Source organism: Tribolium madens, unplaced genomic scaffold (genome assembly GCF_015345945.1).
Source record: "Tribolium madens isolate multiple individuals breed KSU strain unplaced genomic scaffold, Tmad_KSU_1.1 Scaffold_11;HRSCAF=98;Tcas5.2_LG3b, whole genome shotgun sequence".
In the NCBI taxonomy this organism is placed as follows: domain Eukaryota; kingdom Metazoa; phylum Arthropoda; class Insecta; order Coleoptera; family Tenebrionidae; genus Tribolium; species Tribolium madens.
In genome coordinates, this window is record NW_025400975.1 from 7385037 (window position 1) to 7401545 (window position 16509).

Consider the following 16509-nt stretch of genomic DNA (forward strand, 5'->3'; position numbering starts at 1 on the left):
GGGAATTATGCAATTTTTACGTGAAGTCTGACAAGTCTCCTTTATCTCGATTTTAGATTTAGATGAATACTTAAATATTCTATCACTGTGTAGGTTTGGATAAGGTCGTAAAGTGCATCATTTCTTTATTTTGTAGTATTTTTCAGTAATAAAACGTTATTTACAGAAGTTGAAAGTTATTTAAAGAATCATTTATTACCTGAAATTGCGAAAAGAAAAAAATCAAAAATCATTTTACTTTTAATTAATAATTAATAATAATCATATCAACTTTCTGGAATTTGAAGCGTGGATGGAAAATGTATGTCTGATATGCGGAATTAGGTCGTGGAGGCAATTTGTCATTTATGATAGTAATAATTTATTGACAAACTTGAAAAGTAGTTATTTGCTAATTGTTCAATGTAGGATTTTAATTAATTATTTTTAATTATAGGAATCTAGTTTTAAAGGAGTTTTTCTTCTTTACTTCAAATATCAGATTTTTTCAAAACTCGACCAGGATTATGGCATAGTTTTATGTCATTTTTCAGCAGCTTAATTGCATTTGTTCGTAAAAGTACAAAGAATCAAGACATAATATATAATACTTTGGTCCATAAATCATCATTTTAAACAACATGTACTTTAAAATAAATCACAGAAAAATGAGCTTCGTGTTGTGGATTCTTTTTATTTGAATTATTGTGCTTTTAAACGGATATAATTTGACAAATTGACTGGAAAATCACGGGAAAAGTCCAATTTTTTATGAAACATCAGTGCACTTAGCGATGCGCTTCATCACATGGTCCGTTTCATCCATAAATTTTATTTTTCACGTCAAAGTGGCATAAATCAGTGTTGCCATTGTCAAGTGTTATTTGTTTCGCGAATTTTAACACAATTTTCATGTCTCGTTTTTGTTTCAGAGATAGGACGGCCCTAGCAGATCGACTAAGGTAACAATAACTAACAAGATTTTTACTTTTTTAATAATAATAGCATTAAATATGCGCAGTAGTCTGCTTTCAGATTTAAAATTTTTATATTAGCTTAAATTAATGTAAAGCATGTTGAGTGCAACCTGCTGGCATGCCAGACGTCTGAATGGGAGTTAATTTTAATAAAATGCACTTGGCTGAAATACTTGTCAGCATATAGCCAGTAATTTGCTCAATTGCTGATCTTTGTGAAACATAAACTGTTAGATGCAAAATAATTAGTGCCCATTTGTACCAAATACAGGGTGTCCCAGCGAGTTAAAAATGTCCCCTAGTGACTTTTAAATGGTAAAATTAAAAATACAGCATGATGAAAAAAAGGCGCCCGTGTTAACCCACATGTTATAAGTGATCTTTTATTAAAGACGAATTCGAAGACCAAAATTGGATTTGTGCCCTTATTAGTAAGATATAGACTTTCCTTTTTAGAAAAGAGAAATCTATATAATTAACAGTTTTAAAATAATTTCATTGTTAAAGTCTAAATTTTGATTCTGTTGACGGTGTTCTTAAAAAAAAAAAGTGTAAAAAGTCTATTGAAATAAACTTTATTGAAGATGTTAGGATATCATTTCTTGGCTCCAAAGAAAATTTATCAATGTTGCAACATTGCAAATATCCTAGGATACAGAAAATGTCCAAGTAATATTCAATTATTGGAAACGGTAGCAACAAAAAAATCAATTTTCAATGTTGTTTGTTCTGTGAAATTTGAACGATTAAAGTCAAAAAGTCAAAGATTAAAAAAATTAATTGAAATCATTAGATACCTTTCGGTCGTATCGTATTGGAATAATAAAATTATGTAAACTTTACAGTTTTTTATTTTATGCGGGTGACAATATCTTTCCTAGATACAAAAAATACCTGAGTGAAATAGTTTTTTAGTAAAAGAAAATTGTGCAATATTGCCGCTTTGTGCTGTTAGACAAACTGTTTGAATTTTAAAAAGAATATATTTAGACTATTTTTGGAATGATGGTCACAATGTTTCAATAAAAAAGGACGCGCCTGTTTCAATCGTGGGCGCCTTTTTTTCATCATCCTGTATATATTATAGAACATTGATATAAACTACACTAGCCCACCGTCTAAAATTATTTTCAACTATACAGGATGTCTCAAAAATAAGTTACAATAGAAACTTGTTTTTTTTTAAATGAAACACTAAATGTTTCTTAGCGTTTTTGGATGTAGATTTTTATGACAATGTTTTTAAGCTAAACTTTTATTGGTCGATTTTTCTTAGTTTTAAAAATAAGGCGGTTTTTTGACGAACATATGCACTTTTTTTTATTTTTTTATTACACAAAAACTAAGACATCTAGAGATATTTCTTTTACTACCGCAAAGAAGAGGTACAAGCTATAAGGTTGTAACATTTTTTTAGTGTGTTGCATTTGCAAAGATAAAAAAATAAAGGCGTTTGTTAAAATTCAATAACTAAAAAAAATTAAATGGAACACCCTATTTATTGTTTTTGCATTTAAAAGATTATTAATTTGTCTTTCTAAAATTCTTTACTTTTAGGTGTTTATAATCAATAACTAACAAGATATTTAACGTTAAACATTAAAAAAAATAATTACTATTGTTTCAATAGTCAAAAAGTGCACAGTTGCACAAAAGATGGACGAAATATCACTTATTAATCACATTTGTGTTAAACTGAATTCATTACTCTTTATTTTTACAATAAAATAATTTTAATTTCAGTATTTATAACGACTTTTACAATCTCTGGATAAATAAATAACTTAAAAAATTTAACTTGTTACTACAATTAATATTGAATGTTAAATATRTTTTDATTTATRAATTCTAGACATTAAAAATTTATTTTTTTAAATGGACAATATATCAATCTAAATATTAGATGCGAAAATAAAAAATAGAGTGTTCCATTTATTTTTTTTAAGTTATCTAACTTTTAACAAACTTCTTAATTTATTAATCTTTACAAATGCAAAACACTCAAAAATTGCTTCAGCTTTAAGTTCTGTACTTTCTTCTTTGCGGTAGTAATATTTCTAGATGTCTTAGTTTTTGTGTAATAAATTTTTGAAAAGTGCATGTTTTCCTTAAAAAAAAACGTCGTATTTCTAAAACTCAGCGAAATCGACTAATAAAATTTTATTGTAAAAACATTGTTTTTTAAATTTTAAAGGTCACTAATGGACTTTTTCAACTCGGTGGGACATTGTATAATTAGTGAGAGTAATGGTCACAGTTTAATATTAAAAGAAAGCAAACACCTGAATTTTCAGATTTTGAAATTTATTAATATTTGAAAACTCAGTGAGAGACATCGATTGATTATTTAAAACTTATAATTATGTTTAGTCAGGATTGAAAATAGCTTTTATTAAATTTGTTGAACTAAAATCTCTGACAATTGAAATTTTTAGGTTTTCTACAATAGTTAATAATGTAATAGTTTTCTGATTTAATTGTATTTTTCTTTAAGAACTTATCTACAGTAAAAAATAACGTATTTATAAAATCACAAGTGGAGCAAACTGATAAGTCAAGTGCAAACTATCACAACATTATGTTGTAAACAGATTAGATGACAATTACTTCTTGTGCATAATAATTTAATGGAGAATTTAGCTAAGTTTGTGTATAATCTCGTGGAAGTTAATGTTGATCCGGTAACCGGATTGTTTCTAGGAAATTTAGCGTCCATACTAAACTATAACAATACGATCACTTCAGACCTTGATAACATTTTCCGCATAATTACAGTATTAGTCTTTAATAAGATCCTAATTGTTGACTATAAAGTAATAAATAAAACTGCAATGTCAGTAAACAACAATTTTCAAGGAGTTTTCATTGTTTCCTAATTTGGTCAAAATGTGTTGTACAACCTTTTCATTAATAATAAATTACAAATATGATCAATTTATTAAAATGGTTTATAAGTACAAATCACGTCAACATGAATAAATTGCATTTTAATGCATCAAACTTTTGTTTTAAGAACCAATGTCTATTTCCATATTGAAGCACTTCAATCAAAATATAGAAAGATCATAAAAAGCTCTAACATTGTTATCATGACCCGATACGGAACTTATCAAATAAAACTTTCTTAAACCGGTTGTTGAAGTTACAAAGTTTTTCAAAAAATAACTTTTGCAGAAAACATCTTGTTGGAATATTGACGTGCTTTAAGCAAGAAACTGGCCATCGAAAGACAGCCAAATATTTTGTCTGTTTTCAAAAAATTCAAATAAAAACTCAATTAAATACAAACAAGGCCCAGCTATATTATACATTATAATAATTTATAATAATATTTATTTTAATAATTGCAAAATCTTAATAATAATTTTTCGATTTTTTACATTGCAATATTTTTGTTTTTCTTTGTCGGATTTCGGCGAATTTTTGTTCGGCTTAAAGAACGAACTTTGCAGAACATTGTAATTTAATTCAGTAACATTTCTAGTTTGTCTTGAAAAAGACGTTGTTTTTGTAATGTTACTAAATATTCATTCAGAAAGTGGGCTACATAAAAAGGTAGTTAAACCGAAAATTAGTGCTTATGTCACCAAAAAAACACAATTACGTCTTTGAACACAAAAAATCTGAAAAACTTGGAACTTCAAAGGATTACAACAAGTAAGACGGTTAATTATTGGAAGCTTCCATGTGCCTATTTTGCCGTTTTTTGAGGGTTTATATCTTTCATGTCTTAAGAATTAAAATTATGGAAAATGTGGTACATAATTCAGAAAAAAAAATGGGCAATAATCTGCAATTAGTAAAAATTTAAGTTTGTCTCTGTCGCACACCATGCCGCAGTATAAAAATAAATAAACAAAACAGTGCCTTCGTCTTTTGAGTATCACATTTAGAAACAAAATTAGAAATATCATTGAATTAAATTACAATAATCTACAAAGTGTTTTCTTTAAGCTAAACAAAAATTCGTCGAAATCCGACAAAGAATAACAAAAATATTGCATTATGAAAAATCGCAAAATTTTAGTTGTCCGATTAATTTTGACGACCAGTGTACTTGGTACAAAGTTAAAAGCGCAAATTTTTGTACCAATTGAATAGTAGCTTTTTAAAAGACTACTTCAAATAACCATAAAAAATACAGTAGTGTTCGTTATTCTATACTACTTCAAGAGCACAAACACCACATAGTTGTGGGTGGGCTAATTCTTATTCAGTCCCAGATATGTAAGAATCCTGAATTTCTGTCATGGTTCACAGATCGATTATAACAATAATAGTAGCATTAGGTATACACAAGAACTACAAGAATTGGTGTCACACACGTGCATTCTGATTCCAAGTCGTATCATCACCATGAATAGCTGGCGGTATATTTTTGAAGAAGACACATCTGACAACTGTTGTTCAAATATTACAAAACGTTTGCCAGATGATAGTGTCTAGTATGAGTTGTTTTAATTTTTTTAACAGATTTTAAAAATTCAAACTTAAATACCAGTACTATTTGCATGTTGTTGAAACGTTAAACTATGAAAAAAAAAAACACTAGGCCACATTTTTTCAATTTTTTTTCTAACATTGATAAAATACCTGTATTTTATTTTGTCCAGAAAATCGAAAAATGATCACTAAAATTCTCCATCAAGTACAGTTTTTTTGTTATTTTTGTTTCTATATTTTAGAGTGGTCAAAGTAATCACTAAGGCTCGGATTATATGCAAAATGCAAATAGAGAGGTATATCAACAAAATTGTAAGTTTTCTATGCATATCTAACGTTTTTTTGATTAAAATAAGCCAATTAAAAAATGCATATTTTGCATATTTTGGCACGATGGTGCATATTTTATAAAATATTGCATATTTGTGCACATTTTTTTCAAATCACAAATTTCCATTAAAAATTTCAGTTCAAGTTAAAAATTGGACAGTTTAAGAAAAATGATTCGATTACAAAATATGTTAAATAGAAAACAACCGATAATTCTAAGTCCGACTCAAAAAATTATATCCTGCTGAGTGTTTTCTTTTTAAATTCGTTTTATACAAGGTGAATAAAAAGTATGGAACCAAGCGGGTTTTTTTTAATCATTTGTCTCCAGAAAATCACAATTAACATAAATTAAAGTAGAATAAAAAATGCGGTTGTATTCTGTAAATGACATTTTGTTTTGTTTTTGAGTTATGCGATTTTGTTTGTGAAAATTGCAACTTATGTCAAGGGAAACTTTTATTCCATCGCTATGTTTCCTTTTTAAATTCGTTTTATACAGGATGAATGAACGAAATTTTGTTTGGTTTTTGAGTTATGTGATGTTTTTGTCAAAATTGCATTTTAAGTATGTAAAAAAAGTAAAAAATAAATTTTATATTTAATATAAAGTAGATAGTTGTAATTCTTAGATCATAATCTTCATGAGAAAAATGTTTTTTTAATAGGTTTCCATTTTAAAAAATTAAAATAAAAAATAAATTGTAGAACTCTAAAACAAAAGAAAATTTTGATAAATTTTGTTCTTGATAAAACATCACATTTTTATAGTACGTAATTATTCATCAATTTTTTTTTTCAAAAAATTTATCCAAACTTTGATTTTTTGTTTGCATATCGATGCATATTTGGCACATATTGGAGCATACGTGTATTTCTTAATATCTGGTGTCTATTTTTGTGAGAAAACGTGCATTTATATGCACATATTTTACGGATTTTTCGTGCATATAATCGGAGCCTTAGTAATCACTATATTACGATATAGAGTGAACTAAAAAATGTATTAATCCATTTCTGATTTTAAACTGGACAAAATGGGACACTAGGTGATAAATTGCACACAAATTTAACGAAAAAATATTTTCAAGAATTTTGTAGTCTTCCTTTTGCATCATTGTCGAATCCCATATATTCTTTGATACCTTTTTCCATAGCATTGATATCTTGGTGTTTATCACTTACAGTCTTTAAGTTTTGTGGAAAAAAATCGAATCGGAAAATGCACTTTTAGAGATATACAGAGTGTTCGTTTTTCGTGTTCTACCATGGGGATCTCAGTTATTATAAGAGATACGCGGTTGGTTAAATTAGAGCAAAGTTGCGCATTTTTTTGCTAAACAATCATCTGAAAGAAAATTTGATATGTCATTTCTAATTTTTGAATTATTGGAAAAAACGGAAATTTGTAATATTTTTTCAAACGAAAACTAAAAGGCCTAGACGTTTTTAACTAGAAGGCACTTTTTTAATCTAAATCTGTCATCGTATTTTCCAAGGCGCTCTTGATATAAGAGTTACAACACTCAACTTTGGATTTTCTAATGAACGCCATATTTGATTTCTGAATTTTTGAAATGTCTTTTTGTTTCAAACAATTAAAAACTTTATTATGGATCACTTTCCAGATTTGGGAAACTACGAAAATTCCTTCTCGGATTTTGCATCACTTATTTCAGGACAATTTTGTCTTAGATCCTACATAAAGGATTAATTTTCTTACTTGCTTAAACGGAAAATAAATTGATTTGCGATTACAAATTAGTAGTAAAAGATGAAATTTAAATTTATTTCCTATAATAAGTTACCATAAGTGAAATTAGTAATTCCACATACTTGCAAAGAATTCTATGTCAATTACCTGTAATTAAATACTAAATATTGCTACAAATTCTGAAAATGTCTTAGGAAATTTGAGGAGTTTATGAGATTTTGTAAGTTTTATAACGTTTTGTTTCTATTTGTTGTTCCAGATTAACAACGTTTGTAGCAGTTTACGTCTATTCATTATTATCAACAGTATTCGGCGAGGATTCATTTGCTCTGCCTCCATCTTTTGCACTTGGGAGTAATTTAGAAGGTGAGTTACAAGTTATGTTATAATTGCATAAAACTTATGATGGCAAAGTATTTTTTTTTAATAATGAAATGCGAGTGGTGAATGCATGATATTACAATGTCATCAAAAGCATATAATATTAGTAGGGACGGTCGTTGAATATTATTATAGATAAAAGTGGGTAGTTTCTACATTTCATTGCAAATGTGGATGACAGACTCGTACGAAACCATTTTCCATAATTTTAGTTTACTAATATAGTCACGTTATGATAAATGAAGTCAAATGTCATATGAATTATACATTTTCGCCAAAATAGTAAAACAGCGGTTACACCCTTCTTGATATGTCGTATGAAATAACTCTTGTGCATTAAATTAGGTGTGGTTTCACTTTGACCATTTATCGTCGTCATTGGTGCATATTACCTTTGCATAATAGAAGACAGGTAATCGCTTTGAAATTGTCGCTCACTTACCAAGATCATTATCTGTTTATTTCAATTATTGCTTTACTGAAAACTTTTCAATGTACTATTAACACGTTTTTTATTTTTATATAATTGGGAGCTATTATTTTCATTAGTATTCTTTTAGTGGCATTTCTTTTTTTACTAGGTTATTAAAAGACCTTTTTTAAAATGTGCCAGAAATTGAAAGGAAGTATTTTTGTTTTTGAAATATCGAAAATTAAAAATTTTTCAAAAAAATCATAAAAATCAAAAGATGAAAAAAGTACAATTTTTAACATTACGACAAGGAGCAATTTTATTATGTAGTAAATTATTTATAAAAAATGCTGGGTGTTTTAAAGATATTATTTGATTTAATAACATTATTAAGCAGGGTGCCCTTGGGCTACTAAAAATAATGCGCCCCTCATAAGAAAAGCCAGAAAAGGGAAAGCTTTTGCAAAAATTAAAGAGCCTATATACACATACAGGGTGTCCCAGCGAATTGGTAAGGTTCATTATGGACCTTTAGTTATTACATTTTAAAAAATTGATAGATACTAATCTAGTGTCTCGCCTGAAATTAATTTTAACTATACAGCGTATCTCAGAAATAAGTTACAACGCAAACTTTTTTTTAAATAAAACATGTTTTTGGGATTTTTGGATGAATCTTTTTATTACAGCTTGTTTTTAAAAAGCTTACCTTTTATTAATCGATTTTGAAATAAGTTATTTTTTTGAGAAAACCATACTCTTTTAAAAATTTATAACACAAAAACTATAAAACAGCTAGAAACTTTTTTTTAAACAATTTTTACTATTACAAAGAACAAAGTAAAAACTTTAACGGTCTGACAATTTTTTATTGGATTTGTAAAAATGAGTAATAAAAATGACTAATGTAGAATTTTCTCAAAACCTTAGTTTAAATGGAACACCCTAATGTTTTATGTTTTTGCATCTAATAGATTATTGTTAAATCTTAGATGCAGAATTAATAAGTAGGATGTTCCATTAAATTTTTTTAATGTATTGAACAAATTTTATTTTTTTTTTATTTTTACAAATGATTTAAAGTTTGTACTTTTTTCCTTGCAGTAACAAAAAAAAATTCTAGGTATCTTAATTTTTATGGAATAAATTTTTCGAATTAGAGTATGAGTTATCGACTTCAGTGCAAGCAAAATTGTCGCAAAATGGGCTGTAGCCCATTTAGCATTGTGGTTAGGGTGGTCCTATTATTATGGAAATTCATGTAAAATAGAGTCTGAAAAAGTACCATTTCTCATATTGTCACAAACCCAAGATTCTTAATTTTTCCAACAAAATATGAAAAAGCGTTCTCTTTTAACATATCTAAAAGTTGAGAAGACCTTTTTAGTGTGCGAAATATTTAATTTTTGAGGAAATACAAATAAAACAAAGTCTCAAAGTAGGGTCTGTCAAAGATTTAACAGTCAAAAACGAATAAAATACAACAGTCTTAAAACAACATTCAATTTTTTAGACACGACGTAGTTTTTGTATTACGATATTATAAATAGTCTAAAAAGTGCTATTCTCATAATTTTGTCTGTAAATTTTGAGAAATCCTCCTTTTTTAACTAACTTATCAAAAAATCTAAGGAACGTATTTTCTAATTTTCGAAATATCGTTATTATACTAAACGCATTCTTTGTTCTATACTATTCCAACAAATTAAAGGGACAAAAAAATGTCCTAAACTATTTGATGATTTTTAAAAGGCTGTAACTCATCGAAAAATGGTCGTATCTAAATTAACAAAAAAACATTTTAAAGCTTTAAGTTTCCAGTTTTGAGAACTTTTGGCAAATACTTTTTCTGTGCTTCAAAATGATTTTCTTAAAATCTAGATACGACCATTTTTCGATGAGTTACAGTTCTTCAATATTTTGAAATTTTGAAAAATTTTTTGTTCCTTTAATTTTTTGGAGTAGTTTATAAAAGTACTCGTATAGCAATAATTTGTTTTCCAATTTTAACAAATAATAATCTATTTTTCCAATTTATGTTTATGGGACTGTAAACATTATCATAGCTTCTTTTATTTATGTTCTAATCGTTTGGTATGGCTTTTATTTTAATTAGGTTAGTGAAGAGGTGCACACAAGGAAGGAAAAATCGATAAGGCAAGTATACAAATGCAAGTCTTTGTGTACAAGTGCATAGTAATTAATTTAACGTTGCCACCCACTTTGCCAGATCCTTTGCATTACAATAAAATCGGGAAATGTGCTCTGCTATTATAAGCATCTATTTACTTTATGTAGGAGTCAACGTTTGTCAGAATAACATAGTATCAAAGCTTCAGTTTGTTGCACTTGCAAATTTACAGAGTCTCTAATCGCTTTAATAAATTACCTTCAAGTTGTGAAGCAAATTAGTTGACTACGAAAAAAGAGATAAAGTAGTGAAGTGTGTCTTAATTACCTTTATTTATCGTAAAGTACAAAATATTTGTTTCTAAGTCGTAGTGTTGCAATAGTAAATTGTTATGTCTGAAGTCACGAAATTGAGTTATCAGACTTTGTTACTGTATTTTAGGGAATTGCGTTCTCTTTTACGATTTTAATTTTCTTTGAAACTCTACCCTTTCAACCAGAGTTAAATTATTCCGTTTGTAACGCGTGCTAAGATTTTAGAGCTTGATTTATACAGGGTGTCCCAACGAGTTTAAACAAATATATAGGACATTGATAGATACCAATTTAGTCCAACTATACAGCGTGTCTCAAAAATAAGTTACAATACAAACTTGTGTTTTTTAAATGAAACACCATATGTTTCTTGGCGTTTTTGGGTGTAGATTTTTATGAAAATGTTTTTAAGCAAAACTTTTATTGGTCAATAAGACGGTTTTTTTTGACGAAAACATGCACTTTTTAAAATTTATTACACAAAAACTAAGACATCTAGAAATATTTTTTACTACCGCAAAGAAGAAGGTAGAAGCTATAAGGTTGTAACATTTTTTTTAGTGTGTTGCATTTGCAAAGATAAAAAAATGAAAGCGTTTGTTAAAAGTTCAATAACTTAAAAAAATTTAAATATATTGTTTTTGCATTTAAAAGATTTTTAAATTGTCTTTCTAAAATTATATTGTAGACACGAAAAGTTACCTTACTGTTGTGATATGTCATTTTAGTTGTCAAATGTGCTTAATTTTATCACTAATGCTAAAATAGGCTAAAAATAACACTATTTTCAAGACACTAGTATGATTTTGAGAAAATTATTGAAATCACAGATTTAAAACTCGAATTTGATGCCTATGTTTTTCACAACCAAATTGGCAAAAATCTTGTATGAAACACGATGCAAAATGTCTGTTTATTGCACACGATTAGTGAAAAACAGGCTCATTTTGCAACTTGTTTTTCACATTTCTGTTCTTTCTCTAACAGTAGCGAAAAAAACATTTCTTTCTTATTTTTGACGTAAATTTAAAAAGTAGACTACATTTTCAGATAATAGTTTGTGATTTTAAATTATGAAAAATGTATAAGAAAATAGTGAGACATTGAAGAAGATTTAATAACAATTTGAAACTTTTTAAATTAGTAACAATAGGTCTAAATCGGAGAAATGTCAAGTTCAGTACAAAAATTCTCTAATTTCAATTACATTTAATTTAGAAGAAGTATAATTACGTTTTATTTTAATTTTTGTCTTTCTGACATTAAATTGTACTTACAAGTCTTACAACTATTTAAACAAAAATCACAAATTAAGTAAAACTCGAGAAAAATGCTCGTTTCTAAAAACCACTTGTATAACATTTCGCATTTCCCGGTGATATAATTAACTATTTTACAGGGTGTCCCAGTGAGTTGAAAAATTATTAGTGATCTTTAAATGGTAAAATTAAAAAAATATATATAGGACATTGATAGACAGATACTAATCTAGTCAACTATACAGCGTGTCTCAAAAATGAGTTACAATACCAACTTGTGTTTTTTTAATTGAAACACTATATATTTCTTAGCGTTTTTAGATGTAGATTTTTATAACAATGTTCTTAAGCTGAACTTTTATTGATCGATTTTGCTTCGTTTTAAAAAAAGACGGTTTTTTGACAAAACCTTGCACTTTTTAAAAATTTATTATACAGAAACAAAGACATCTAGAAATATTTTTTTACCACCGCAAAGAAGAAGGTACAAGCTATAAGGTGTAACATTTTTTAGTGTGTTGCATTTGCAAAGATAAAAAAATGAAGGCGTTTGTTAAAGGTTCAATAACTTAAAAAAATTAAATGGAACACCCTATTTATCGTTTTTGCATTTAAAAGATATTAAATTGTTTTTCTAAAATTATTTACTTTTAGGTGTTTATAATCAATAACTAAAAAGATATTTAACGTTAAACATTAAAAAAAATAATTATTATTGTTTCAGTAGCCAAAAAGTGATGCACAGTTGCACAAGAGATGGAAGAAATATCACTTAATAATCACATTTGTGTTAAACTGAATCCATTATTTTTTATTTTTACAATAAAATAATTCGAATTTCAGTATTTATAACGACTTTTACAATCTCTGGATAAATAAATAACTTAAAAAAATTAAATTGTTGCTACAATTAATATTGAATGTTAAATATCTTTTCATTTATCAATTCTAGTCATTAAAAGTTTATTTTTTTAGATAGACAAGATATCAATCTATTAGATGCAAAAATAAAAAATAGGTTGTTCCATTTGTTTTTTTAAGTTATTTAACTTTTAACAAACTTCTTAATTTATTCATATTTACAAATACAAAACACTAAAAAATTGCTACAACTGTAAATTTGTTCTTGCTGTCTTAGTTTTTGTGTAATACATTTTTAAAAAGTGCATGTTTTCGTCAAAAAACGCCTTATTTCTAAAACTAAGCAAAATCGACTAATAAAAGTTTAACGTAAAAACATTGTTTTAAAAGGCTACATCCAAAAAATCAAAGAAATATATGGTGTCTCATTAAAAAAAAAACACAAGTTTGTAATTCACTGGGACACCCTGTATAAGGAGCAACTATGCAATGTTTTAATTTAGTGCCGTGAAAATCCAGATAATTGAAATAAATTAAAAGATAAATTGCTATGAGCAATGGGGTGCAGACATAGGGTGTAAGAGCCTAAGCTAAGCAGCATATTTAAGAAGTAATTCAGAACCGTCGAGTCTAAAAGATAAGTAGGGGTATGAATACCGCGGTAAGATTACAGCATCGTCGTCAAGGGAGCAGTTGCAGTCGTCTTGAATAGTATTACCACCGTTCCACGTTGCTCTCTCCTGCCAAAGATAAACACAAATTATGCGCTGAGGATAGATCTTTCAGGTTGCTCCGCTTAAACGACGAGCAAAAAGTGTGATCGTCTCGTGAAAAAATGGAAATTTAACGGGCTATTTGGCAAATTGGGGCCCGTTTAGGGGCAATAGCGAATAATTGAAATTAAGGAAAATTTCGAGAAGCGTTTTGATCAGCAGGATTTAAATTTATTGATTTGTTTACTGATGCAGCAGGAGCATATCAAACACAAATGTTGTTTTTCGTGTAATTATAATTATTGTGTGAAGGAAACAAACAGTGTTACTGACACTTTTGTACATTGAATGCGAGTTTTAATCTGTATTAAATTAAGAATTAAATTAAAACGTGTTGGAATTTAACTTGGGAATGGATACAGTTTTGATATTTTTATACCAGGTGAGAAACCAAACGTTTTTTGCTTAAACTATTTTTTTTTGGAAAAACTAATTGATGAATGATAAGGGAAAGTACTATAAAAATGTGATGTTTTATCAAGAAAAATTTTTTTTGAATTTTTTGTTTTGAATTTCAAATTCTACAAAAAATATGTTTTTTTTAATAACAACCCACTATAAAACCATTTTTCTCATGAAGGTTATGATCTAAGGATTACAATTATTTACCACACCACATGTAATTCAGATTAGTTAATTTACTTTCAGAAAGAGTAAATTGTAATTTAGATTAGTCAGTTGTCTTTCAGAAAGTGTTAATTGTAATTCAGAAGAGTAAAATGAGTTTCAGAAATCATGAGAAGTAATTCAGATTAGTTAATTTAATTTCAGAAAGCATAAATTGGAATTCAGATTAGTCAATTGTATTTCAGAAAGTAATAATTGTAATTCAGAAACCATTACATGTAATTCAGAACAGTAAAGAAATTCAATTTCATGTTACATGTAATCCAGAAAATATCAACTGTAATTCAGATGAGTAACTTACTGTTATCTCAAAATGAAGTTTATACATAAACATGAGTTATTTTATTTCCAGAATTAAAAAATTACAGAAACTTGCGATTTTGCAAAATAAATAAGATATTTTATTTTCAAAGGAATGTTGGTAATGTAATTTTTAAATGAAAATAACGAATTCTGAATTACAATTGACGAATTCTCAATTACAAATGACAAACTTTAAATTATAATTAACACTTTCTGAAATACAATTGACTAATCTGAATTTTAATTAACGCTTTCTTATGTTAAATTAATTAATCTGAATTACATCTGATGGTTTCTGAAATTACATAATTCTGAATTACAATTAATACTTTCTGAAATACAATTGACTAATCTAAATTACAATTGAAGTTTTCCGAAATATATCTTACGCTTTCTGAATGACACTTGAAAAAGGTGTAGTCAGTTGTAATTCAGAAAATATCAATTGTAATTCAGATGAGTAACATACTGTTTTCTCAAAATAAAATTTATACATAAACACGAATTATTTTATTTTCAAAATTAAAGAATTACATAAACTTGGTATTTCATAAAATAAATAAGATATTTTATTTTCAAAGGGATTTTTAAATAAAAATAACAAATTCTGAATTACAATTGTCGAATTCTCAATTACAAATGATAAACTCTAAATTACAATTAACACTTTCTGAAAGACAATTGATTAATCTGAATTACAATTTACGCTTTCTGAAATTAAATTAATTAATCTGAATTACATCTGATTGTTTCTGAAATTCATTTTACTGTTTTGAATTACAATTAATACTTTCTGAAATACAATTGACTAATCTGAATTACAATTAACGTAATATATCTTACGCTTTCTGAATTACACTTGAAAAAGGTGTAGTATTTAATTTTTTTTTTAATTTATCATCACATATTCAAAACTAAATTTTTACATAAATTGCAAAACAAAATTTTGTTCTCAAAGTACGATCACATTTTTATATTACTTTTTCTGGAGGCAAATTATTTAAAAAAAACGCTTTATATTCAGTCTCTATTACTTAAAATAAAATGTGGTGGAGCCCAATTTATACTTACGATTTGTTTAGCCTAAAGACCATAACAAAATAAAATTTTAATTTTATTTATAGCAAAAAATAATTTTAATTATTAACAGCTCTTAGATTTAGATTGTTACTTAAAAAAATGAAATTTTATTTAAAATTAAGAAATAGAACTGTATTTTTTGGTAAATTACACTGAAAAACTGACCTTTATTCTTCATTTCAGAAACGTTTTCAGAGCACCTTTAATAACATTTTGCATAATTTAGGATGTAAGTTGAAATGTAATTCTAATAAATTTCTTCTAAAAGTTGGTTTGGTCATAAGTTGATAAAATATTTATAAAATAGCATAGCTGAAAACTGCGGTCAGTTCTACTTATTACTGTAGTTCTAAATTTATTCTATAAATGTAATAAAACTAATTTTAAAATAGAAGCAAGACATATTTATTATTTACTTTCTGCTCTTTATTTTTTGTCTATTTTTTATTTCAAAATTTCAGTAACTTTGGATGAATTAGAGTATTTATTGTAAAAAATACATAAATGGAATCTTTTGTTTATTATTTCTTTATTTAGGGATTCTCTTGCAAAATCATTGTGAAAGTGCGAATAGATTTATTATATTTGGAAGACAGATATAAAAGAGCTATTCATTGATAATGATAACATTAAAAAAACTATTGATGAATTTTAATTAAATGCTGAAGATTGACGGATTAATTTCCTGTTTTTTAATAAAGTTTTTTAATAAAATATTAACATAAGAACTGCTTTAGTTTTATTAACATCGGAGATGAACCACACATGGAGTTCTAGATTTGTAAGCTTTCCTCGATATATCAGAGTCAGCTTTTAATAAATTCATGCAACAACACATGTCGGGAGCAAAACTCGGCAAACCCTCAGATTTGTAACAACCACGTGGCTTCTGTCACACTATTTGACTCGTGAGCATGCATAGTAA

The 16509-nt window shown here is 27.0% G+C and overlaps 1 protein-coding gene across 5 annotated transcripts in view; it reads left to right on the forward strand.

Moving 5' to 3' along the window:
- The window catches only part of LOC123011600 (collagen alpha-1(XVIII) chain), a 125978-nt gene that overhangs the window by 33419 nt on the left and 76050 nt on the right, over positions 1-16509 (forward strand). For all 5 annotated transcript variants that reach the window (XM_044409158.1, XM_044409407.1, XM_044409241.1 and 2 more), the window contains exons 3-4: positions 912-941; positions 7703-7809. In XM_044409158.1, the coding sequence (XP_044265093.1) occupies positions 912-941; positions 7703-7809 (137 nt within the window). The remainder of the gene's footprint in view (positions 1-911; positions 942-7702; positions 7810-16509) is intronic.